Here is a 26,595-nt window from a genome sequence, read left to right on the forward strand (position 1 = left end):
CTTAAAAAAATAATAATAATAAGATGAGGTTGATGTGGTCCCTGCAGCTTAGGCTTGGCCAGCCATGTGATGGGGCGGAAGTGGGCCATTACTCAGACCACACCATTGGGGTTTTTTCTGCTGGTGAATTTTTAAGCAAGTTTCTAGACCAAGAGGCCATAGGAGGCTTGTGCACGTATTTCCAGCCCTGGATCCCTGAGTGGAGATGACAGAGAGTATCTCTGTGAGAATAACAACCATGCTCCGAGAACAAGGAGGCAGTGGGCAAGTTGGGAGAAATTGTGGTATAAAGACAGAACAGCTCATGTGCTACCCTTATGGCCTCAAATTACTCATCTATAAAATGAGGATAATAATTTCAACCTCAGAGCGCTTCAAGTACCAAATAAGATGAATGTGAAAGTGTGTCGTAAACCATAAAGGATAAACAAACACAAGCTACAGTCATAACAGCGAGTCATTACTGATCATTGCCTGCAAGCCGGGCCGTATGCTCACAAGGGTGCTTTCCATGTTTCAAAGGCAAGAGGATCAGCTGGATAGTGTCCCCCCCAATGAGGTCTGTGTGCTCATTCCGGGCCCTTCTGAATCGTAAGCTTATGTGGCAAAGGGAACTTGGCAGGTAGGATGAAGAATCCTGAGATGGGCAGCTATAACAAAGAACAAAATCATGCCATTTGCAGCAACCTGGATGGAACTAGAGACGCACATTCTAAGGGACGTCCGTCAGAAAGAGAAATACCATATGATATCACTTGTATCTGGAATCTAATATATGGCACAAATAAATCTTTCCACAGAAAAGAAACTCATGGACTTGGGGAACAGACTTGTGGTTGCCGAGGGGAAGCGGGAGGGAGTGGGGTGGACTGGGGGTTTGGGGTTAGTAGATGCAAACTATTGCCTTTGGAATGGATAAGCCATGGGATCCTGCTGTGTAGCCCTGGGAACTCTGTCTGGTCCCTTGTGATGGAGCGTGATAATGTGAGAAAAAAGAATGCATACATGGATGTGTGACTGGGTCCCCTTGCTGTGTAGCAGAAAATTGACAGAACCCTGGAAACCAGCTATAATGGAAAAAATAAAAATCATTATTTTAAAAAAGAAGAATCCTGAGATGGGAAATGATTGTGGGTTATCCAGTTAGGCTCTAAGTGGCTTCACACGGGTCTTCATAAGTGGGAGGCAGGAGAGTCCAGTGAACAGTAGGAAAGGTAATGACAGAAGCAGGAGGTGAGAGGAACACAAGGATGGGGCCAGAAGCCCAGGAAAGAGACAGCTGCAAAAGACAAGGAAACGAGTTCTCCTGCGGATGCCTCCAGAAGCAACGCAGTCCCACAAACCCATTTCAGACTTCCGGTCTCCAACCTGTAGGAGAATAAATGTGTGTTTGCCTTCAACCACAGAGTGTGTGGTAGTCTGTTTTAGCAGCAGGTGACAACCGAGACAGGCATCAGTTCTGGAGTCAGGCTTGTTTGGATTCAAGTCACCCTACCTCCGGGACTTGCTTTGTGCATGGAATGGAGATGATAAAAAGGTGCCTGGCCCATCAGGTGGTGGAATTAAATAAGGTGGGAGTTCCCGTTGTGGTTCAGTGGGTTAAGAACCTGACATAGTGTTCGTGAGGATATGGGTTTGATCCCTGGCCTTGCTCAGTGGATTAAGGATCTGGTGTTGCAGCAAGCTACGGCTTAGGCCAGGCCAGATGGGGCTCCGATCTGGCCTGGCCATGGCTGTGGTGTAGCCCTGCAGCTGCAGCTCTGATTCGACCCCTAGCCTAGGACCTTCCTTATGCCACAGGTGTGGCCCTAAAAAGACAAAAAGTAAAAGTAAAATTAAAACATAAATGAGAAGGTGCAAATAGAAGCCTCAGCCCAGTGCCTGCCTGGTGTACAATCAGCTCTCGGTTAATGTGGGCAGTTATTAGCCTCATCTCATTTCATCACCAGGGAAGCTCTGTGAGATCAGGGCTGCTGTTCCCCACATTACAGAGGAAGAAACCTAATAAGATCAAGACAACTTCCTCGTGGTGGCACAGGCCCGAAGTGGCAGAGGCAGAGTCCAAACCAGGTCTTGGCCTTGGCGGCCAGGCTCACCACATCGGGCTTATGACAGTGACACCATCAAATGCCAGCTGCTTGGGCCAGGGCACAAGAACCAGTGAGGGCCCAGTGCTTCCTGCCTGGGCAAAAGCTGCCAAGATTGAAAATCAAATAAATCTGTGTTTATTAGGGAAGTGGAACCTGTAGCTGCCATGGAGCTCGGCGTCCAAGAGGTCCCCAACCCTCTGGGGTTCCTGGGCTGGCCAGCCCCACACAGCAAATCATGGAAGTCTGAATACTATGTTTAGTCATTTTGGTTCTGGAATAATTGCTATTATCGTAAATGTTTTATAACCCTCATTACGGCTCACATTTAAATATCAGGGTAGTAATACGTTAATAAGTCATCACTGCCGGCCTGCTGCCAGATGCAGTTACAATCCAGGCCCTGCGTATAACTGCCCTGTATATTCAGCTAAATCAGGGCTGGCTGTGAACTCAGCCTGATGTCGAGTGGCTGGGCGTGTTTGGAAGGAAGCCTCTTTTCTGCAAAGCCTTCATGCTCTTGGCGTCTGAGAGCTGAGGGGAGTGCACAGGTTTTTGTCTGGTAGTGAATCAATGACCCTAACTGTCCACCTGCTTAGGCTAGAATGCTGGGATGGGCTGGAGACGAAGGGAAGGGGTTGGTTCTGCCCTGGAGGCCTCCCCCGTCTGATGGAGAAGGGGTGGGGGCGGGACACTGTCCTCACTCCCGAGTCAGGAGAGCCCGGTCCGATGGGAGTGACACATTCCTCCGCTCTGATGACATTTTGAACACTTCCTGGGTGGATGGAGGTAGGATGGATTCACACACACACACGCGCGCGCGCGCGCGATAAACCACATGAAACAAAACAGCTATGTAGATGCAACTTCCTAAAATGCTGAGTATCTGAACTGATGCGTTCATACAGTAAAGCTGCAGAGTGGGCAGAAGCAGGCAGGCAATGCAAATGTGGTTCATTCCTTTTTATCACACTTTAGGCCTAAAATAATGCCAGACAGGGAGTTCCTGTCATGGCTCAGCGGAAAGGAATCTGACTAGCATCCATAAGGACGCAGGGTTCGATCCCTGGCCTCGCTCAGTGGGTTAAGGATCCAGCGTTGCCCTGAGCTGTGGTGTCAGTCACAGATGCGGCTCAGGTCTGGTGTTGCTGTGGCTGTGGCTGTTTCACAGGACAGCAGCTACCGCTCCAACGCAACCCCTAGCCTGGGAACTCCCATATGCTGTGGGTGTGGCCCTAAAAAAAAAAAAAAAAAAAGCCAAAAATAAAAAATAAAATAATGCCAGACAAGGGGTGGGTACTGAATAAATGCGGGAACAGGTAGGAGAAAGAATTAGTTCCTGTGCCCTTGGATAAGGCGAGTTCCCCCTGGCCTGGAGGGGTGGGGGGATGCGATCCCTGGAATCCTGCTGTGGACTAGGGTCTCAGCGAGAGAAGAAATCTGTGCAGGGCCCCTTGGGTGGGGTGGGTCTGGGGACCACTACGTGTTGAACAAAGCTCTGGTTGTATTTCCTTTGGGTTGGGGTTGGGAGAGGGGAACAGGCATGACCAGGACAGGTCGACATGCTCTCCACCAGTGTCAGTAACGTGGCAGCCTCCACTTACTGAGCATGTGCTGCTAAACCTTTAACCAGCCTGGGAGGTGGGTACCACTGCCTGCCTCCTTCTGCCAACAAAGAACCTGTGGATAAGCGGTGCTGATATCTTGCACGAGACCATACAACCAGGGCATCTAAGTTTGCACACTGTGAACCGTGGATGGACCAGTTTACGGAATGGTGGTGATGCACATGATGGAAAATGTTAGAGGGTGTTTTGAGAGGAACACGGTGTGTTTCCCAAGAGCCAAGGGCAAAATAATCTGCTTAACCAGTGAAGGCTTCCCAAGAAAGGCTGCTTCCTGGGCCGGGGGCTGGCTGGCCCGTGACAGCGTAAGAGGAGTGGGGTGGAGAAGGGGGTGTCCAATGTGGCCCTGGAGGAGCACACGGGTAAGGGAGGGCACAGGAGCAAGTGGCCATCATGCAGGAATGTACCAAGCATAGCATCCGACTCTCGCTCTTTGGGATGCCCGAGAGGCAGGTGTGGGTCAGACGGAGGAGACCTCGGCCTGGCCTTGCCACAAATGTAGTCACTGATCTAACCCGCCCAGAGAGGACCTCCTGCTTCGTCACATTTTCCCCTCTTGCAGATGGCCTCCTTGGCTGCCATGCTTGCCCTGGGCATCCATACGGGTCCTTCTAGATGGGTCAGCCCAGGGCTGTGCCTACCTACAGGCTGAGTTCAGTCTAGGTGCAGCCTGATTTCATTTTGGTCCGCTTTTGGAGCTCACATCTTTCTCTTCCCTTTTCTCGGTACGAAGGTACCAGTCTGTAGCGATGCTCCCTGGAGGAGACCCCATCCATGGTCACGGGTGGCCAAAGAAAGAGGAGTCTTAATCCCTGTCCTCACAGAGTTCACAGACGCACTTAAGACAAGATGAGCTGGAAGGGTCAGAAGATGCATGGAAAGTATTCCTGAAGTAGCCTGTCCACCTAGCGTCCTGTGTGAGGCAGTGTGTGTAATGGGCAGAGGAAGGAGTTTGGAGGAAGATAGTGTTGGGTTCAAAGCCCATCGCCTCCACACCTTGACAGCTCTAAGTCCCTGGAAAAGTGATGTAACTTCTGCGAAGCTCAGCCTCCTCATCTGTAACATGAGGATGATGCCTGCCCTCTGGGGTTGTGTGTGACTAAGCAAGATATTGTGGGTCCGTTTCTTTCTCTCTAAAGATGACTGTGGAGTTCCCACTGTGGTACAGTGGGTTGAGGATCTGGTATTGCTGCAGCTGTGGGGTAGAGTCTCATCCGTTACTCCCATTTGATCCCTGGCTCCCGGAACTTCCATATGCTCATATGCTGTGGGTGCCACACAAAAAAAGAAAGAATATGTAACTGTAACTGGCATTGTAGTTGTGAGAATTCGCAAGGTTGTAATGAAGCACTCAGCACTAGGATTCCATAAGAGCAACTTTATTGTTCCAGGTAGGTAAGTACTGAGACAGCAGCAGAGAGGAAAAGGGACCCACCTGTAAAAAGGACTCAGGGATTCTCCTATCATCTGGAGATCCGTCCGCTTGTCTCTAGCTGCTGCACCAGCTGACCCGTGGCTATTGATGAGTGGTCCCCCTGGCCATCGCATCCATCCCTCCCCACCCGCTGTAGGTGTCAGGATGCCCCTGCACGGCTCCCTTGTTGACCTGTCATGCCTCTCTCTCTGCAGCACCCTCAATAACAACAACATCAGCCGCATCCTGGTCACCAGCTTCAACCACATGCCGAAGATTCGAACCCTGTGAGTACATCTCCCACCTGCTCCCCACCTTAGGCAGCCCACAGAGCATCCCTCTAAGCTGCTTGCAAAACCTCACTACTGTAGCTTCCTGCATCCAAATGCATCCTCCTCCCTCTGTTGCCTGAGGGATGTGTTGGTGAGCCGGGGCAGATGCGGGGGAGGGTCAGGGTACCATCCGCTGTCCTGAACCATCATTCTGCTGCAGGCAGGCTCATTGCTCTTCACGCTGAGACTCTCCCGGGACTGTGGAAGTCGTCTTTGTGCTTTCCATCTGGATGGAAGGGTTTATTGGTGTTACCTATGAAACCGGGATATGATGATTCATCATTCATTTAGCACATGACCTGGACCATTGGCGGTTCTATCGTATTGCCAGGGGTTATGGTCGTTTTCCCCTCTGGGGACTGACCATGGAAGAGAGGTGCTTCTTCCCATCCTCCCAGCCCCCACCTACCACACTTCCTGCTCCCTTGCATCCTGGATGATATTCCAATATTAGAATGCAGGAATTCAGTTCTTTGATCTTTAATGGGTGGGCTCAAGCCTTCCAAAGAATATACTCAGGAGGAAAATCCCCCCGTACTAAGAGCCAGTCTAGTGCCTTTATGACGTGGGAAGTTGCTCTCTACTCTCAGCCAGAAACCCCTTTATAAGTTCTTCTGCTGGGCCTTTTCAAAAGTTCACACGTGATGCTTTTCTTGTGTTGGTGGAGCCTCAGTGGCGTTCACATCACAGTGGTAGGGGCGCATCAGCCTCCAGGGGGAAAGTGCCTGGCACATCATAGATAATACATTGTACTGATTGTTATATGATCATTAGTAAAATCATCATCCTGTGTATCCAGAAATCTGGACTCAAAATACCAAGCAGCCAGCTTATCTCTGGCCCCTGTGCCACATGGAATCCACGGAGATGTCAAAATCCTTAGCAAGTGGGGTGCCCTGGACCAGTAGTGTCCACACCGCCTGGAACTTGTTGAAAAGCAAAATTTCAGGTCCCGCTTCAGACCCAGAGCATCAGAATCTTGGGGTGGGGGAGCCCAGCCATCGTGTGTAACCAGCCCTCTGGAAGATTTCGATACTCATAGGATTGGAGAATCCCGACCTTAGTGAGAAAACACCTTATCTCAGGGAGGAATGAAACGAAGCTCAAGAAGCAGTTTCTAAGGAGACAATACTGAGCAACCTAACAGCAGGGAGTCAGGCAGACCTGAGTTCAGATGTGAGCTCTGCCGCTTCCTCCGGGCAAGTTTCTTCACCTGTCTCTTTTTTGCAAACAGTGAAATGAGAAGTGCTTGCCTCAGAGTTGCTGTGGGGATGAAATGCACTCACGAGTAAGGTGCCAGGTCACAATGTCCACTCAACAAACAGCAGTTATTATGTAGAGAGGACCCGAGCTCAGCTTCCATCCTGTGCCCTGTTTCTTTCTTTGGTCCCTCATGGGATAGCAGAATTCAGCCAGGAAATTCTGTCCCCTTCCTTCCCTTTTAAAAGGAGCTGGTGCAGGAGTTCCTGGTGTGTGGCTCAGCAGGTTAAGAACACGACTCCTCGCCAGGAGGATGCGGGTTCGATCCTGGCCTCGCTCAGTGGGTTAGGGATCTGGCATTGCTGTGCCCTGTGGCATAGGTCGCAGATTCATCTCAGATCCCACATTGCTGTGGCTATGGTGTAGGCTGGCAGCTGTAGCTCCGATTCGACCCCTAGCCAGGGAATCTCCATATGCCACAGGTGCGCCCCTAAAAAGAACAAAAGGGGGGGCTGGTGCAGAAATGGAGTTTTAAGGAGAAACTATTTGGCTTTCAAAGGCCTCTTCAAAATCCACAGTTTATCAAGAATGAGCTCCAGAGGAGAGCAGGGGCCCAGGGCTCCTGGCCAAGAAGCCAGAGGCACACCTCAGGGTTCCCGGCCCGCTTCTCCCCAGATGAGCAGCTTGAATCGTAGAAATATGGCTCTCACCTGTGGGGATCAGCGGTCCAGCTCCCACGGGCTGCTCCTCTGTCCTTTCTCCTGCCCCTGCTGTTACTTTCCGTTTCAAAGCATCAATGGCAGAGCTGGGCCGGGTTCCTAGGAGGCAGGGAGCCAGCAAGGTCTGGACCTCGGGCGCTTCGTTTGGGTGCTGTAGGGGTGGGGGAAGGGGGCAGGGGAGTTTTTCCTCCTTAGTTCTGGCGTCATACTTCCCTGTGGTCTTGAACACGCATCTGATGAGTTCAGATCAATCAATCAGTCTCATCTGTTCTCTTTGCTCGCTGCCTGCTGCCATTTTCCCTTTAGTTTAATTTCAGAGATGGCTCCGTAGCGAACTCCCCAGAGACCTGAGCTGCCTAATCCCCCTTCCCTGTAATTAAAGTGTGGTGGGAAAGGGGGGAGCTGGGGACGGGTGCTGGGGAGGGGGAAAGAGGAGAGAGGAAGGAAGTCATAAATGGGATTTCTAAAGGAAAGCTTTTATATTGAATTCAGAAAACCACATTTTATAGAAAATGAACACTGACCCTCTCTAAAAGGATTTGCTGGAAATTTAATTTAGCGTCTGTGGCTAAAAGGCACCTTTTACAAATTGGCATTTGTATTCATTCACCTTATCTCCTGTAAAGGTGGTTTGGCCAACATGCAATATGGTGTTTCCATCAGCAAGACTGCAGAACAACAGACAGGAACCACCAGCCACCTTGGTGCTTCGGTGTTTAAGGAGGAGATGATGGCTTTGAACAGGCAGGGCCTGGGGCTTGGGAAGAGACGTGAGCCTGGAGCTAGTCTCCTCACAGAAAGAATAATCGTGATAGCAGACATTTCTTCGGTGGTTTATGATGTCCCAGGCACACTGAGCCCTTTTCATGAAGTGTTTCAGTCCTCACAATGGCTCTAGGCGGAGGCACCACTAGCGTCCCCATTTTATAGATGGGAGCACTGAGGCCCAGGGTTACATCACCACCCATGGTCAAAGTCAGATTCCAGCACTTGGACATCAGAACGTGAATTCATCCCATTCAGTGGGTGCAAAAGCAGAAGAGCATCAGGTGAGCTGAGGCCGGGGAGACCAGAGCTTCCGCGTGGCGGAAGGGCCACTGGAGGCCAACCCTCTCCCATGTCATTGCCATCATCAAAGCTCTCGAAAGTAACTAAAAGAAGAAATTGCTCAGGAAAATTAGCATTACTCCTGGCAGTGTCTGGGCTCAAGTTTCAAGTTCATCGTGCTTCTTTTTTTTTTTAATATCCGTGGTTGGGGTGATGCTGCTCAAAGCGGTCTCCCAAAGAGGATGCAAAGGGCAACTTGAAAGACTCTGCCCAGTTCCACTCTGCAGCCTTTCTGCTGGGTGAATTCCAGGAGGGGAGCCCTGAGCCTGTCCTCCGCCCTGGGCTTTTGACAAGAGCCTTCCCATGGCTTTAAAGGCAGTTTGGGTGACCTCTTTTCTTTCTATGGTCCTACTTGGGAGAGGAGACATTCCCACAGAAGCAGACAAAAGGATAACGGACTTTGGTAGCAGGTTAAGAAGAGAGCTGGCTTGGGGCTGGCCAGCGAGGATTAAGCAAGAACCAACCTAATACAATCTTCCAAAAGGAAAACCTCTGACACTCTGATTATCCCAGAAATTAATCAGCTCAGGGATCTGACTTACCTAAGCCTCATTTTTGTTATTCTATTGATCTCTTACCCCTGATTGGAACGGATGGGAATTTGTGTGCATTGATTCACTTCATTTCCTTAGTTTCTCTGAGTTCCAAGGAGAGCAACTGCCTTTCCTAATACAAGCCAAACCCAGAGTTCCCACTGTGGCTCAGTGGGTTAAGAACCTGACTAGTATCCATGAGGATGCAGGTTTGATCCCTGGCCTCGCTCAGTGGGTTAATGATCCAGTTTTGCTGCAAGCTATAGCATAGGTCACAGATGCGGTTCAGTTCAGTTCTGGTGTTGCTGTGGCTTCGGTTTAGGCCAGCAGCTCCAGCTCCAGTTCAACCCCTAACCTGGTAACTTCCGCAAGCTGCAGGTGTGGCTGTAAAAAGGAAAAACAAATTGAAAAAAAAAAAAAAAAAAAAAGCAACAACCAAACTCATTAAAAGGCACACACACAGAACTCTGGCACCTCAGCCTGTGCCACTGCAACCCACCTCTGCTCTGCCTTGTCACTGAGAACTGATCCACTGCCACCACTTTCCCAGGCAGGCTTTATACCTGGTGGTGGATTCCTGGCCATGGACTCCCTCCCCCCTCCCCAGTCTGAACAGCTCACTGATGGGTCAGAAGACAGACCATTTTCACTCATGCTGCCATGTCCCAAGAAGTCCCGGGGCAGAAAAGGAATTCCCTCCTCCCTTTAATGTCCTTTAGGAAGAAGTAACCAGCTCCAAGTCCACCACCAGGCCCTTCTCTGTCCTTGGCACAAGTGGTTGTCTTTCTTAAATATACAGAGGTCTTGCTTTGCTTCTTAGAACGGAGGTCCTTCCCCACCCCCACCCCAGCTTAGGATTTTTTCCCCTTCCCATTCCTACCTGTGGCACCTCTTGCTGGAGGGCCAGACCGGGTGGAAGCCAGGCTGGCTTCCAGAGCACAGGGACCTGCGCTTTGACACTCAGAGGGGAGAATGGCTAGGGGCCCATGACAGACACAGTATCTTGGTCCCAAGAGCCTAGGAAATTGCCTTTGACCTTAGAGTATTGGCTCTGAGCTACAAAAAGAAAATTATACCATCGAAATTAATCAGTTTTAAAGACAATCATTTTAAAAATATGTTTTCAAATTTTTTTTTTCAGTAGAAACAAAAGGTGAGAGAGGGGTTCGTTTGGTCCATCCAGTATGATGGGATCTGGCCTGCTGAAGCTTGCTCCCGTGCCGTGGGAGAGGCTCCGCAGGGAGGCAGCACAGATTAGCTGCCCTTGGCCGATGTTTAGCGATGCTGACCTTACACTAAGTGGAGTGTGCTCAAGAGCCCTTCAGCTCTCTCCATGTCAGGCGCGGAGGTAGCCCGGGCCATGGCTTTGGGCTGCCACTCAGTATTAACGGGCATGACACAGAGGGCTTGCAAGTTCCCAGATACTGCTGGCTGAGGAACACATCCAGGATGGGGCATTTAAGATGTGCCACAGAAAGTCCAGTGTGTGATAAGCGAGCATGACTAGAATTCACCTGCCGCCACTTCTCATGGCCTCTGTTTGAAGAATGTGTGGAGGTTGGAAACCCCTGCCGCGGGAACCTTGGCGAAGACCCTTTAGGACCGCCTGGATATGCCTAGGTCGCCCCCAGTGAATGGAAAGGAAGTTCAGTTTAACCAGAAGGGATTCCCCTCAGACGAGGAACGCGCAGCTCCCTCTTGAGAATCGTAACTCATGCCGGGGTGAGAAATTGCTCTGGAGTCACGGCTGCTTAGAGGCAGAAAGCCCGAGAATCCTGAAAATGGAGAGAAAGCCTTTTCAGAGGCACTGAACCAGTCAGAATAGCAAGGACACCTGGTGAAATTGAACTTGGGAAGGCGATGAAGGAGGCATTCTGGAGAGATTGCTGTGGATTGCAAGAGTCTGTATGGAGAACACCTTAGTTAAATAGGAGAGTTGAGAGAAGGTGAATCCCTCAAAAAGCACTCTTCTCACCACGCCCTGCTTCCCCTGCCCGCTCACACTGCCAGGCTGGTTCCCCCATCTGGCCACCAGCGTGACATGCAGGGGGTCCATGAAAGGGACATTTAGGGAGGAAGTGGAGGAAGAGAAAAGACAACAGCAGATCACTGCCACAGCCCACCATAAACTAGGGCATTGAGACCAAGAAGCTTTTTTTTTTTTTTAATTTTTCTTTTTTTTAAATTTATTTATTTATTTTTCCGCTGTACAGCTTGGGGGCCAAGATACACTTACATGTATACATTTTTTTTTCCACCCTTCGTTCTGTTACAATATAAGTATCTAGACATAGTTCTCAATGCTACTCAGCAGGATCTCCTTGTAAATCCATTCCAAGTTGTATACGATAACCCCAAGCTCCCGATCCCTCCCACTCCCTCCCTCTCCCCACCCCGGGCAGCCACACACAAGTCTATTCTCCAGGTCCATGATTTTCTTTTCTGTGGAGATGTTCATTTGTGCTGTATATTAGATTCCAGTTATAAGTGATAACATATGGTATTTGTCTTTGTCTTTCTGACTTATTTCATTCAGTATGAGAGTCTCTAGTTCCATCCATGATGCTGTAAATGGCATTATGTCATTTTTTTTTATGGCTGAGTAGTATTCCATTGTCTATATATACCACATCTTCCTAATCCAATCATCTGTTGATGGACATTTGGGTTGTTCCCATGTCCTGGCTATTGTGAATAGTGCTGCAATGAACATGCGGGTGCATGTGTCTCTTATAAGTAGAGTTTTGTCTGAATATATGCCCAAGAGTGGGATTGCAGGGTCATATGGAAGTTCTATGTATAGATTTCAAAGGTATCTCCAAACTGTTCTCCATAGTGACTATACCAGTTTACATTCCCACCAGCAGTGCGGGAGGGTTCCCTTTCAAGAAGCTATTTTAAGAAGTTCCCATTGTGGGAGTTCCCATCGTGGCGCAGTGGTTAACGAATCCGACTGGGAACCATGAGGTTGCGGGTTCGATCCCTGCCCTTGCTCAGTGGATTTACGATCCGGCGTTGCCATGAGCTGTGGTGTAGGTTGCAGACGCGGCTCTGATCCAGCGTTGCTGTGGCTCTGGTGTAGACTGGCGGCTACAGCTCCGATTCGACCCCTAGCCTGGGAACCTCCATATGCTATGGGAGCGGCCCAAGAAATAGCAAAAAAAGACCAAAAAAAAAAAAAAAAAAAAGAAGTTCCCATTGTGGTTCAGTGGTTTAAGAACCCAGCAGAGGGTCCATGAGGACGCACGTTTGATCCTTGGCCTTGCTTCGTGGGTTAAGGATTCAGCATGGCAGCAGCCTGTGGCATAGATAGCGGGTGCAGCTCAGATCCCACATTGCTGTGACTGTGGTGTAGGCTGGCAGCTGCAGCTCCGATTTGACCCCTAGCCTGGGAACTACATATGCCACAGGTATGGCCTTAAAGGGAAAAAAGAAAAAGAAAAAAGAAAAGGAAAAAAACAAAACAAACAAACAAACAAAAAAGACAGAAGCTGTTTCAAGCCATCTGTAACTCGGCCTTGGGCTGCCTACTGAACTTTGCACCTGAGCCACCCTTTTGGAAATTTGACCCAAATCTGGATCATCGCTGTAATAATATGACTCTCCCTCTCTTATGTGCTTTCTTGAATTTTGGGAAAGAAAAGGCTGGGATTACTAGTTAGAAGTGGGAGTTGCTCAGAACCCGGAGGCCTCCACTCAATGCGGCTGGCCTGAGAAGGTAGCTGTCATCTGTGTTGTGGCAATAAAAGGGTCGAGGCTCCTGCGGTGGTTCAGTAGTACAGAGGGAGGCGCTCCCCTGGGCGTCCGAGGAGGATGACCCTGGGCCAAGGGTCAGAGAGGTCCGTCCCACTCTGTTCAGCCAGTGGCAGCCTCCCCACTTCCCACTGTGACAGCATCTTCTCTCTGTCCCTCCGTCTCCCAGGCGCCTCCACTCCAACCACCTGTACTGTGACTGCCACCTGGCCTGGCTCTCGGATTGGCTGCGACAGCGGCGGACCATCGGCCAGTTCACCCTCTGCATGGCTCCTGTGCACCTGAGGGGCTTCAACGTGGCGGATGTGCAGAAGAAGGAGTATGTCTGCCCAGGTGAGGCGCCTCCCGCTGCCCCCAGCCCATACTGCCACTTACCCACCAGTGATCTGTCCTGGACATCACCTTGGCCTGGAACGTACACCCCAGCCCGGAGCTTGGCATGGAGCCTCACAGGTCACCTCGGCGCTCTCCGATCATGTAAAGAACTCTGGTGTGCCTCTGGGGGTTCCAGAAAAGAGGCTCTTGCTGTCCCGTAAAGGAAAATGGTCATGGAGCTCGTGAATCCACTTTCTGTGAAGCCTCATGGTCCATTGACGCTAATATTTGTCAGGCGCTTGAACATGGGCTGTTCCTGCAGCCCAGGTGCTTCTAGAAATTGGGAGACAGGCTAATGGAGTCTATGGGGTCAGGCTGCTTGGCTGGAAATCTTAGGTCTGTCCCTTAGTGCTCTGTGACTTTGGCAAGTTACTGCAGGCCTGCCAACTGGAAAGAGTCGTAGTCCATAACTCAAGGGACGGGTGGGAGGATTAAAGGAAATAATGCATACAAAGCACTTAGCATAATACGCAGCTCTTGGTAAGAGCTAATGAGTGGAGCTTAATTATTATAGTTTAGTGGGCCCACTAAATGTGCTGAGCAAACAGGAGAGTCTGATCTGTGGGTAAATGAAGTCTAATAGCAGCACAGATGTCCACGTAGAAGGGAAAACAGAGCCTATGCTGGGACCTGACTGAGGACAGCTCAGCTCTTCAGGGTGGGAGAGCTCAGGTGCTGAGTGACCTGAGAAGAGCTTTCCAGAGAATGTCAACTTGGCCTTGGGTCCTAAATGTTGTTTGCTTGTTTGCTTTCATTTCTCATTGACATTGTCCAATCCCATCAACTCTACCCTTTTCTGGAGGCAAGGATGCTTTCATTTCTCATTGACATTGTCCAATCCCATCAATTCTACCCTTTTCTGGAGGCAAGGAAACAGGAGCTCACCTCTTGGTTTCCTTAGAAAAAGAAAGTATTCAGTTGAGAAGTTTCCCAACGAGATGTTCCTGAAATCCAGGGACATAGTCCTAGAGTGGGGGCCCAGTGGCTTCTAAAGGCTGATCTTGGGGTGCTGGCATAGAGGAAGGAAAAGGGGCAATGGCAGGTCCCACTTCTCACCTCTTCTCCTGTTGCCCATCTTCAGTCCAGAAGGTTTATTGCGCCCACTGGGCGCTATGGAACCCCAATATGCCTATGGGACCCCAATATGGCCATGGGACCCCTATATGGTCAATGGGATCCCTATATGGTTATATGGCTATGGGACCCCGATATAGCTATGGGGTCCCAGTATGGCTGTGAGACCCCGATGTGACTGTGGGACCCCGATACAGCTATGGGATCCCAATACAGCTGGCCCTCTTCGGTTCTTAGGCTGCATTCGCCATATCTAGGAATTTTCCTTGAATTCGGCTGCACCTCCCTCTCTGCGGCTTCCTCTCGTCAGGTAACATCTTCATCAAGTTATTTATTTTCCCCAAACATTTTAACATATCTCATAGCAGTACCTCAACCCGTTCCTATAGAGGCCCACTTCGAAATCACTTTCCACCAAACGCATAATAAAACCGTTGCTCACACAGGCACCCAACTCAAATCCAGTGACTGTAATTACAGTAATTATTAGGCAAAGGGTACAATATCGGCATAAGTGCCAGTGAAAGAAATAATTATAGAGTGCAGGAGTCATCCAAGAGCTAGTGAGAAAAACTAATTAGGGAGAATGTTAAAACACATCGTTAGAGGTGGGTGCCAGGTTTAAAGCAGCGCACGAACACGCATCCCCCCTCGTCACAGACGCACCCTCCCATCAAAGCCGTGCCGAGATCTCGCTTACCCAGCCTCAGTCGGGACCCAAAACCCAGGGTGGGAAGGCTGACCCTCCTGGGTCCCGGGACAGCTAGCCCCGAATCTCCCTCCTCGGAAAAGGCTGAATCTCGCAGGTGGGTTAACAGTTACACAGCGCATCGTTATCACGGTCCCTGTTTATAGCCATTAAGACCATTGCTCGTGATGGTCCCTGTAGCTTCTTCATAGGAAACCACATGTCTTTAGAGGACAGGACAGTTTAATCCACAGACTCCAGACGTGACTATGCTATCGACACCACTCTTTCCCTAATAGTATGAATTTAGGGGCGTAGCATAGTGGGACCCCTGTGCCTGGGGGCATTTTTAGATGTTTTTCCCAGGCTCTCAAAGCTTAAAAATAGGATGCTGTGCAGGGTTCCTTTCTGAAAAGTCCTGTCATACAGTTAGATACGTGGTCAGGGGGAGCCCATGAATTGAACATCCATGATGAATGCACCACGGCATTAGTGGGGTTCAGGAGGAGCGTCCCCACCCCAGAGCACTACCTCTTTCATAATTATTCAAGGTAGTTGATGAGCGTGGGATAAAAGGATGAGAGAGGAGTTCCCGCTGTGCCGCAACGGGATTAGCGGCGTCTCTGCAGCCCCAGGACGCAGGTTCAATCCCTAGCCCAGCACAGTGGGTTAAAGGGACTGGTGTTGCTGCAGCTGCTGCAAAGGTCACAACTGCAGCGCAGATCTGATCCCTGACCCGGGAACACCAGCTGCCGTGGGGTGGCTGGAAAAATAATGAGAAAAAAAAATTATGGAAGCAACGTGAAACAAGACTCTGTGCTCAGCAGGAGGTCATAGAGAAGGGCTAGTCTCACTACCAACCGCCCCCCCTCCCAGATGCAGCCCACCTCTGGGGAGCAGGCCCAGCCCCCCTACCGAGCCCAGCAGGGCGTCTGAATAAGACGGTTAGGTATAGACCTGATGGCGGTTGTTTTAAGCTGCAAATCCACCAAGGCTCCTCCTTATCCAAACTATTTCCCCAATAACCCACAGGAGGAGGACTTAAGTCCAGAAAGGAGGGACTTTAAAAAGTGGAAGTCAGCTGATTCGGAGCAAGACAGGCTGGGGCAGCAAGGAAGCCTTCCCTGCGTGTGTCTTCATCACCAGTGGCCCCTGTCAGGCAGCCTCCCTGCGCCCCTACACGGTGTCGAAAAATTCACCCAACACATGACTCCAGAGACAGGAAAGAGCTTTATCTGTCTCAGCCTGTGAGGGCCCTGCCTGCCCAAGCCCCTGCTATCTCCCTTTGAATTAAATCCGGCTGTCTGGAGCCCAGCCTCTTCTCCCAGAAGCCCTGGCTGCGGGCTCCTTATCACTCCCGAGAACCCAGAAATTTGCTAGCAGCGTGCTTTGGCAAAATTCATCTCCTCTGTCAACCATCCCCTTCAGTCGAAGGCATTTATTTTCCTGCCCTGGGGAGACAACTGGAGGTTTTTTCACAAGAGTGGGAGAGGCTCTTTATTTACTATTAAGGGTTGTCTGTAATATACAACTGGACTGCTTGGTTTCCTATAACTATTGCTGGAAGGATTGCTCTGTTAATTCTCCTCGTTTGAAGAGGAAGACTAGGGCCCTAGGACTAGAATAGTCCCTGAACCAGACTTCGCTTTATCAGAGTTCATACAACAGATCAGAGCAAAGGTTCTGCTCCAGCCATTGCTGAGCTCATGTGAGTTGCAGGTTGTTGAATTTTTTTTTTCCATCCTTACTAAAGGGCTTATTTGGAGGGTTAAACGCTAGGATTTCTCTTCCATGTGTCAATCTTCCGATACCTTAATCTGGGAGAGTTTCTACCAGTTACAATTTATAATTCAAGGATATTAGCTCAAATATTTGACCTCTTGAGTCTGTTATCTCTTTCCTCGGAACATGCTTGAATCCATTGGTTCGTCCACTGTTTCACATTGATCTGTCCATAATCTTTGAATGTGAGATATCTTTTTCATGAAGATTAATCTCATCTTTTAGTAATAAGGGGCCACGTCTTACTTTTTTTTTTTTTCAGGTGCCCCAATGCCTAGAACAGTGCTCAATCCTAACAGCCTCTCAACAAATACTTCCTCAGTTATTATTAAAAATGAAATAGGCATATCTCCATGGAAACAAGAAACTTTCCCCTTCTACTTCTTTTTCTTTTTTAATTTGGGACTGGTTACTAAGTATAAAGATAATTAAGGTAAGCCATGACTAGCCGCCCATCTCCTTAGGAGGTTTTAATTAAAACACCATAATTGGACATTGCAGGAATGAGACTATTAGGTTTATTTAGCCATTCCCCAAATTATCATGCCTCTGGTATTTAAATCACATTCATTTATATTCTTATCATAATTGCTCAAGTGCCATTGTCATTGCAGTCTGTTGTTGGCTTTTGAAAGGCCAGAGGCCAACAGGGATGCTTAATTTGAATACTGGAATTAATTTCTTTCCACACGCTCATTGGATTTTCCGACTCTGTGTACTCTGCTGGGTGAAGTTCTCTCAAAAGACAGAAAGAAATACACATGGCTCTAACACAACAGTGTCCAGCCATCTCCAGCATAGCTCACACAATCCGTGTCTCGCCCCTAAGCATCCCCTTCCCGCCTCCTGAGATCCCAGGGCTTTGGCGGTTTTCCATGTCACAGGGATGAAGAAAGGCATGAAGGGTGTCTCTTTGGCAGAGGGGGAGCCCTGGACCAAATTTTAGAACATCGTTGTTTGCTTAACCTCCCCACCCCTTCATTTCCCCATCAGTGTAATAGGAAAAATAATAATGGGACCTATGCCAGGGGTTTTACAGGGATCAAATGAGATAATATATACCAAGCACTTATGGCAGCACATAGGAAACACCCCACAAATGTTAGCCGCTCTTACAAGAATGAGGGTCACTCTCAGATTGGCCATAGCTGTGTCAGGGCGCAAGGACACTGCTCCCTCGGGGCTTCGGTTCCCCTGCCGTCTCCATGGCCCTTTCTGGGTCTGAAGTTCAGTGGCCTCTGCTCCACTCCTCTGGGCAGACACATCAGGGCCTTTCGTTTTCTGGGTGATGCTCACCCCCACTTGCCAATGAGAAGAAGAACAAAGACGGGCTGACAGCTGGACCAGAGCCATCTCCCTGGTCACTGCCCCATCTTTCTTCTCTCTCAGAACCAGAGAAGGGGTAGGAAGTCAGCAGAGGAGGGGAATAGTACAGTGTCCAGGCCACAACCACAGGGACTTGCCCTGTGAGGGGTCCAGCCGGGAACGCATTTCTGCCCTTTTCCCTTATCGAGGGCCCCTCTGGGTTGGGAAGCAGCTCCCTTGGTAACCAGGAAGAGCAGGAAAGGGCCGGCACCTCTGTTCCCCCCAGCTCTGCCCTGCCCTCCCTCGAGGCGTCAGGCCACAGTCCAGGGAATCTTAGGAAACATCCAAAGGCTGGCATCTCAGCTTCCCTCCTTGCTTGGCACAGAGATAGCTTTGGCTCCAGACTGAAATTTCTGAGCTGCGGTGGTGCGCAGGGAAAGGGAGACAGATGCCCCCTGCCAAGGGGAGACAGGTGCTTAGCCCACATGCCCAGCTCCCTATTCTGGATGAGGACACCCTTCCACCCTGGGGCCGTCGCCTTTTAGCTGTGGGATCGAAAGAGTTCCAAGAGCAGAGAGCTGGGGCGTTCCTTTAAACACGAAGAAAGGAAGAGCAAGCCCACGTGCACGGCTCCGTTTCTGAGAGCACGTCTTAGACAGGAGACGACCGGCGCTCTGCGTGCTAGCCCATCGCTACACTTGGATGTAAGGCCCTGGCTGTGCTGGGCGGGATGGGGGAGTTGGCAGGCTCGCTCGAGGGCCAGGAGGATCTGTGGGCCCCGTGAGAAGATGTCATTCAATAGGAACGCACACGCGCGCGCGCGGAGGCAGGTTCACACTAGGGAGCCCTGTTCCATCAAAGAGACATAGAGACGCCCATCCCAGTATAACAGCTCTGCTCCCGTTCCCCTCTGCTTCCCTGCTTGTAGTCACAGAATCTACTGGGTAGAAAGCTAGGTGTTCCCTCGCTTTATCCTCTGTACCACCCTCATCAGCCTCAACAAGTGTGGGCAGGATTTGGCGGAGGGTCTAGGACTCCTGACCCTACAGGTGAGCTGGGCCCAGAGGGGGCCCAGGGGACTGGACAGATAGCCTTGGCTGTGATAGAAGGACGTGAGGGTCGCATCTCCCCATCGCCACTCGGTCTCCCCACCTGGGGCAGATCCTACGCACCATTGCCCAGGGCACTCGGAACTCAGGGAGCCTCCCTTCACTTCCAGAAGAATCGCCTGCCTCTGTAGCACGGCGACATTCAGGACCCCCGTTGCCAAGGCTTCTGGGTTAATTTCATCCAGGTATTCATCCTCTCACCCCAAGTTTGTTTGTTGCGTCCTATTTTAGGCACCGAGGATCTCACAGTAAATACAACAGAAAGGGCCCCCATCCTGGTAGAATTTACATTCTCATCTCAGTCTGTCCAGAGACAGAAAGCTGTGGGGAGGGACTGTCACCATCACAGCCCTCAAAGGCCCGAAGGGAAATGGGCTTGGTCCCTCCAGCACTGATGGGGCGGAGGGGGGGGATGTTTCCTGGGAAAGCCAACTATCCTTCAACCCTGGCTTAACCCCGAAGTGTTTTATTTCAGCCGAAGGGGCACATCCTCGCCATGTGTGAATACCTGGCTGGGGAGCTGCCAGCCCAGGATGCTGACGGAGGCTATAATTACCGTTATTTCTCTCTGCGTAATTAAAGGTGTCGTTAGTGACCTGGTTAAGGGATCTTTCAAGGGTTTTTTTTGCTTTGACAACACCCCGTGCAGTGTAGCACACCGTTTTCTTCTGATTCAGAGCCATCCTGTGAAAGACCAAGTTCTCCCCAAAGGGACTCAGGGCTACAGCCTGGGTCTGGGTCTGGTTGAAACAGAATTCATTTCTGCACAGAAGTCGGAAGATGCATCTTTGAAGAAATCCCATTTCCAAATTTTCTGTTGCCCATAGGAGCCCTGGAAGGTAGTGGCTTTTTTCCCTCTCCTCTGACAGCCCCCCAAGTAATATTTTGGCAGATCACAGGAGAGACAGCCATCCGACACCCTGTGCCTCAGTGGGTGCAAAGGCAGTGCTCAGACTCAGGCCCCCATGGAGCCCCTGATGCTTCCCACCCAGGAAGGCGCGGGGTGGGGCGCATCCCCCGGCTGGTCAGGTGCACCGGCCCCTTGATGTGCCGGGGCTGTTTGCTTTCAGGAGCATGACCTGTACTTCAAAAGCCCTGACATCTGAAGCCCTACTGCTCCCCGCCTCCCTTGGAGGATGGGGGATGCGGTGAGGGGACGGGAGCCCTGCCCACTGTAGCTCCTTGCTGCCACCTGCAAAGAGATGGAGCAGAGCAGCGAAAGCTGTAGGTAGCGTACCCCTCTGCTTCCATTTATCTGAAGAACGGTAGTCAATCTTTAGACCCAGAAAGGGCTTCAGGCATCATGCAATCCAAACTTCTTGTTCATGGAGATCCCAGCAGAAAAGCTCAGAGAGGGTGCTATGACTTGCCCCAGGTCCCGCAGAATAATCTGTGGCAGGAGCCAGACCCATGAGTAACAACAGCAATAATAATAACAAATAACCTGACTAAGCTCTGACTCTCTGCCGCGCAGTCCTCTAAGTACTTTACATGTATTAACTTCCTTTGCCTTCACAACCAAGCCTTCCCCCATTTTACAGGTGGGGAAAACTGAGGCATGGAGGCCGAAGGCTAGAACCAGGGTTTAGATGGAGCCAGTGGGACAGCAGAGCCCACACCCTCGGCCACAACACTCTCATTCCTGATCTGAGGCTCTTACAAGCTGGCTCTCTGGGGTTGCTGCTTTCTCAGAAATGTAAAGGCTTTTCCAGTTTGGAACAAAGCCAGCACCACCTCTCCCTCTAAGAGAATGTTCCACTTGGGAATTTTAATGTAAGTCGTGGTCTCTGTGGCATCATCCATGGTCTCCGTCAGACTGGCTAGTGTGACACTGGAGAGTTTGAAGCTTGTACCCTAGACAAGAATATCTTCTCAAACGTTCCAGCTCAGAGGATGCCTTTTTTTTTTTTTTTTTTTTTTTTGGCTTTTTGCTATTTCTTGGGCCGCTCCCGCAGCATATGGAGGTTCCCAGGCTAGGGGTCGAATCGGAGCTGTAGCCGCCGGCCTACACCAGAGCCACAGCAACGCTGGATCCGAGCCACGTCTGCAACCTACACCACAGCTCATGGCAACGCCGGGTCGTTAATCCACTGAGCAAGGGCAGGGATCAAACCCGCAACCTCATGGTTCCTAGTCGGATTTGTTAACCACTGCGCCACGACGGGAACTCCTTTTTTTTTTTTTTTTTTTTTTTTTTTGAGGATGCCTTTAAACTGTGTGTATATATGTGAAAGTCAGGCCAAGGGAAGGAAGACTCTTCGATCACCGGGATGGCATTTTCTGGCAAAGTACATGTTCCACGTTAAGCCACAGGCATCAGTGTGATCCTTACAGAAGAACCGCCCCCAAGGTGTAAGGACTACTGGAAGCAGAGAGGGGACCCTCACTCAGCCTTTAAATGAGGACCTGCCCAGGCTCGGTCCATCCTCTGCTTCAACCACTGTAGCTGGACTTGCCCTGGCTTCCCAGCCTCCGCTTCTCCGGTGAACTGGGGCCAAACGCAAACCATCATTCCCTACAGACATTTTCCATGTTTTGTGTTTACTCTCTCTCCAGGAGCCCCAGCCAGATGCTCCATGTCTGAGACCTGAGGATGTTTGCAGAGTTAGTCTGAGTTTGGTCTCAGTCCGTGGCCCTTTGCTCTGGGAGGGGGATCTGGAAAGACGCTGAAATAATTCCTGCCATCTGGGTCCCCAGGGGTGGGGTGAGGTTCTGAGGAAGCCACGGGGTTGAGTTGACCTTTGGTTGCAGTGTCCACATTTGAAAAACCAGCCACAGATGTGAGTTTCTCACCTCACTCTGAAGAAACAGAGCATGAAAACTTACACAGTGCTGTAAAATGTTTGAAGTTACTTCTGTTAGAGATTGGATGGGGCCACCAGAGAAAGTGATGAAGATGCTTGTGACTCTGAATTTTTTTTTCTTTCTAGGGCCACACTTGCAGCATATGGAGGTTCCCAGGCTAGGGGTCTCATTGTCGCTTTAGCCACCAGCTTACACCACAGCCACAGCAACACAGGATCCAAGCCGCGTCTGCGACCTACACTACAGTTCATGGCAACGCTGGATCTCTAGCCCACTGAGCGAGGCCAGGGATCGAACCTGCATCCTCATGGATGCTAGTCGGGTTTGTTAGCTGAGCCGCGGCGGGAACTCCGTGACCCTGAATTTTGAGTTCGTTTGCTAATCTATATGTTCTCTTCATTTGGCTTTCCAAATAAGCTCCTTCTGTGACGTTTTCTTGGGTTTTTACTGCTTGGCTTCACATACACATGGGCTCTCACCTCAAATAAAATTAAGACTCTGAAATATGTAGTCACGTATTGACTTTTTTTCTGATGAGGTAAGTTTTATTTGCATGTTCTCCGGACGTGAAAGTTGTTGGCCAAAGGCCTTGATTGTTGCTGCTGATGGCTGTTTTGACGCTAGGACATCACTGCCTCCAATGGGGAAATCCTGCCGCCTTTGTCCCTCCCACCCGGTTTGGATAGTGGCCTCCGGCCCCTTGAGAAAAGATCAACGTGTGTACACGCAGTCTCCCAGCCCCAGATAAGAGCCCCAAACCCTGGGGTGTCATCTGGACCTTAGACCCCCTGAAAAAGTCATCCCAACCTATGCTCTTTGCATTCCGGTGGCATAGTTTCATGAGGGATTGACTCTGAGAGCAAGTCTGTCTCTGAACGGCTAGGATGATGGGAGGACAGAGCAGGTGGAACAATCCAGAAATAGTCAGAGCAAAGTCAGACTCTGTCCTCTTGGCTGAATATTTAGCCAGCAGCAGCCGTGTCTCCCAGATGACGGGGCAATGTCAGCTGGTGATAACTTTTCAGGTAGCTGCTCAGGAAACACTGCCTCTTTGGGAAGCTGGTTAAGGGGCGCAGAAGCCCAGGCAGCCCCTGTCACTGACACGCGTTGACCAATTTGTTCTGGTCCCACAGGCCCCCACTCGGAACCTCCATCCTGCAACGCCAACTCCATCTCCTGCCCTTCAGCCTGCACTTGCAGCAACAACATCGTGGACTGTCGAGGGAAGGGCTTGACAGAGATTCCTGCCAACTTGCCAGAGGGCATCGTCGAAATGTAAGTGCCCATCTGCCACCCCCGTCCCTGGCGAGTTCACCTCTTGGTCTCAGCCGATCTCCCGCAGGCTGGCAGCATGTCCGGCTGTTAGGACTGACTGTTGAAAATACTTCAGTCTCTTTGCCCTCCCTTCCAGGGTTCCCAGGTATCATAGCTCAGGGGTCAAGAGCATGGACCCTAGAGCATGGTCAGCAAACAATAGCCCATGGGCCAGATAGGCCCCCCTCTTGTTTTTGTAAATAAAGTTTTATTGGGACAGAGCCATACCCCTTCATGTTATATTGCCTATGGCTGTTCTTTTAGAGCCCTGTTGAGCGGTTGTGACAAAGGGACTTATGGCCCTCCAAGCCTGGGCTTCTGTCTGGCCCTTTACAGTGAGGGTTTGCTTGTCCCTGCCCAGAGCCCTCCTCTGACTCTGTCCTGGCTCTACCGTGAACAAGCTCTGCGACTGTGGGCAAAATACTTGCCCTCGTTCACCTCTGGTGTTCTCAGTTCTCGTAATGTGATCATTATAGTATTATTCAGCAGGTCATTTTGAAAACTAAATGAAATATCGTGTAAAGCGCTTCATACAGCCCTTGACACAAGGGCAAGCCTTCTGTAAAATGGTGGTGCTGCTACTGGTGGTGGAAGCGGTATGAATAATGAACTGATTTCATAGCTGCCTCTCCTGAGCAAGAGCCTGAGCTCTTAATCAGTTTAAATCAGACTATTGTCATCTAGATTAGACCTTTAGGTCGTGAGGCAAGATAAGGTGGCATATGCACAGACATCTGAAATTCCAGTAGAGTTTGTCCATGTGGCTCGTCTTGTCCAGTCTTCTCCTGTGGGTTAGAAAATGGCCACGAGTTCCTGTCGTGGCTCCGTGGTTAATGAGTCCGACTAGGAACCATGAGGTTGCAGGTTCAATCCCTGGCCTTGCTCAGTGGGTTAAGGATCCGGCGTTGCCGTGAACTGTGGTGTAGGTCAAAGACGCAGCTCAGATCCTGCGTTGCTGTGGCTGTGGCATAGCCCAGCAGCTACAGTTCTGATTTGACCCCTAGCCTGGGTACCTCCATATGCGGTACGTGCAGCCCTAAAAAGACAAAAGACCAAAAAAAAGAAAGAAAGAAAAGGAAATGGCCAGTGTCTCATTCTGGCTTGTGTAGAGGGTCAGTGAAGGTTCATATGCGGTGGGTGCAGCCCTAAAAAGACAAAAGACCAAAAAAAGAAAGAAAGAAAGAAGAGGAAATGGCCAGTGTCTCATTCTGGCTTGTGTAGAGGGTCAGTGAAGGTTGACCTCAAGATCACTTTTTAAATGACAATGTCGGAGTTCCCATCGTGGCTCAGCGGTAACGAACCTGACTCGTATCCATGGGGATGCAGGTTCGATCCCTGGCCTTGCTCAGTGGGTTAAGGATCCAGCGTTGCTGTGAGCTGTGGTGCAGGTCGCAGATGCGGCTCGGATGTGGTGTTGCTGTGGCTGTGTTGGAGGCCAGCAGTTACAGCTCCGATTCGACCCCTAGCCTGGGAACCTCCATATGCTTCAGGTGCAGCCCTAAAAAGACCAAAAAAAAAAAAAAAAAAGACAATGCCATTTCCTGCCTTCATTTTATTTTTTTTTTTTGTCTTTTTGTCTTTTTTGTTGTTGTTGTTGTTGTTGCTGCTGCCTTCATTTTAGATGGATTTATTAAACACATGGTTAGATGGACCCCCTGCCACCGAAAACATCATTAGCTAAAATCCCTCCAAATAAATTCTCCTCATCTCTCTGTTTTCCCCTCCTCCTCCTCCCTCTCCTCCTGATTCCCCCCCCTTTCTCCTTCCTCCTTCTCTTCTCCTCTCATGAATGCCCTTCTATTCCTAGTGCATGTCCATAGATGACCCACCGACCCTTTCATTCATTCGTACACTCATCCAACAAACATCTATCATGAGCCCACTGTGTTCCAGTCATTGTTCTGTGCTTAGGGAGAAGCAATGAACAAAATAGACAAAAGTTCCACCTTTCTGGTGCTTGCATTCCAGTGGAGGGAAGCGTGAACAAACAATAAACAAAGTAAATTAGATAATAAAATACATTAGAAGACGGCGCATTCTAAGGAGAAAAATGTAAAAGGTGAGTGAGAGAGAAAGCGAGTGGAAATCTGGAGGAGGCTATTGCACATAGAGGGCACAGCATGTGCAAAGGCCCTGAGGTAGGACTGTGCCTGGTATACCAGAAGGCCTGTGTGGCTGGCGTGGTGTAAACACTAGGGGAGTGTTAGGGGTTGAGGTCAGAGGGGTAAGGAGAGGCCAGACCATGCTAAGGACTTTGGTTTCCCCCTGACTGAGATAAGAAACACATAACTTCCAGAAGGAGAGGCTTAGTTTCTTCTTTCTTCACCTGCTTTGCCAGCTTTTCTCTGATTCCCTTTAAGGCGTTCTTGCCCAGCCCCTGGGGACATGGTCCCTGCCTCTAGGCCCTTCCTGCAGGTCGGGGCTTATCAGCCACATGGGGTGGTGGCCTGACACCCACACGCTCTGTGCTCTCCTCCACCTCCTCTCAGCCCTCGGTCTTCTTGCAGCAAGAACCAGCACGGAATTCCCTCTGTGTTGTATCTGACGGCAACTCGCCCTCACTCCTGGTGGTCCGTTGCTCCAGCCCTGGAGAGCCCGTCCTTCCCCGGAGTTCGCTTAGACCTTGCCGCCTCTCCTGCTTGTCCGCTCACTGCCCTTCTAGCACTATTTCTTCCTGTGTCTGTTCCCCCCCTCTCCTCACCATGTCCCACCAGCCCTCTCTCTTTCTCCATCCAGTTAACCCTGTGCTCCTCGTTACAAGAGCCCCCCACCCCTGGTCCCTCACCATGCCAGGGTAGGACTCTGGCCCTCCCAGCATGGCATCAAGACAGAACTCCTGCCAACGCTCATCTCATTTCAGCTTCCCATAGATGCCTCTTTCTTTCTCTGCCCCACCTCCCTTCTTTCTCCTTCCACCTGCCTTGTTTTATCTTTTCTCTTTGGCAGCTGCAGAACTTCCTCTGATGGCGTCTCCAACCACAGTCTGATGAAAGGGGCCAGTCTTGTCGTCAAGCTGCAACCCCACCCAGCCCTGGTTCAGGAGGCTCCCTGCCTCTTCCTCGGCTCCACATCACTCTGCCTCCAGCGTGGGCCTCACAGGCGCACAGCCCAGGTGTCTGGGCGAGAGAAATAGCAGATGGCCATATCGGAGGTGGCCATGGAGGCCAGACCATACCTGGGCCGTTGGGCTCACACTTGGACGTTGAATTTTATTTTATTTTATTTTGTTTTGTTTTTATTCCTTTTTATTTTATTACTTTTTAGAGCCGCACCCGAGGCATATGGAGGTTCCCAGGCTAGGGATCCAATCTGAGCTACAGCTGCTGGCCTACACCACAGCCACAGCAATGCCAGATCCAAGCCACATCTGCAA

General features: G+C 50.3%; 1 protein-coding gene across 3 annotated transcripts in view; it reads left to right on the plus strand.

Moving 5' to 3' along the window:
• SLIT3 (slit guidance ligand 3) overlaps positions 1–26,595 on the plus strand; it is a 669,892-nt gene that overhangs the window by 498,498 nt on the left and 144,799 nt on the right. For all 3 annotated transcript variants that reach the window (XM_021076955.1, XM_021076953.1, XM_021076954.1), the window contains exons 7-9: positions 5,342–5,413; positions 12,940–13,103; positions 23,042–23,183. In XM_021076955.1, the coding sequence (XP_020932614.1) occupies positions 5,342–5,413; positions 12,940–13,103; positions 23,042–23,183 (378 nt within the window). The remainder of the gene's footprint in view (positions 1–5,341; positions 5,414–12,939; positions 13,104–23,041; positions 23,184–26,595) is intronic.

This window comes from Sus scrofa, chromosome 16, assembly GCF_000003025.6.
Source record: "Sus scrofa isolate TJ Tabasco breed Duroc chromosome 16, Sscrofa11.1, whole genome shotgun sequence".
Taxonomy (NCBI): Eukaryota; Metazoa; Chordata; class Mammalia; order Artiodactyla; family Suidae; genus Sus; species Sus scrofa.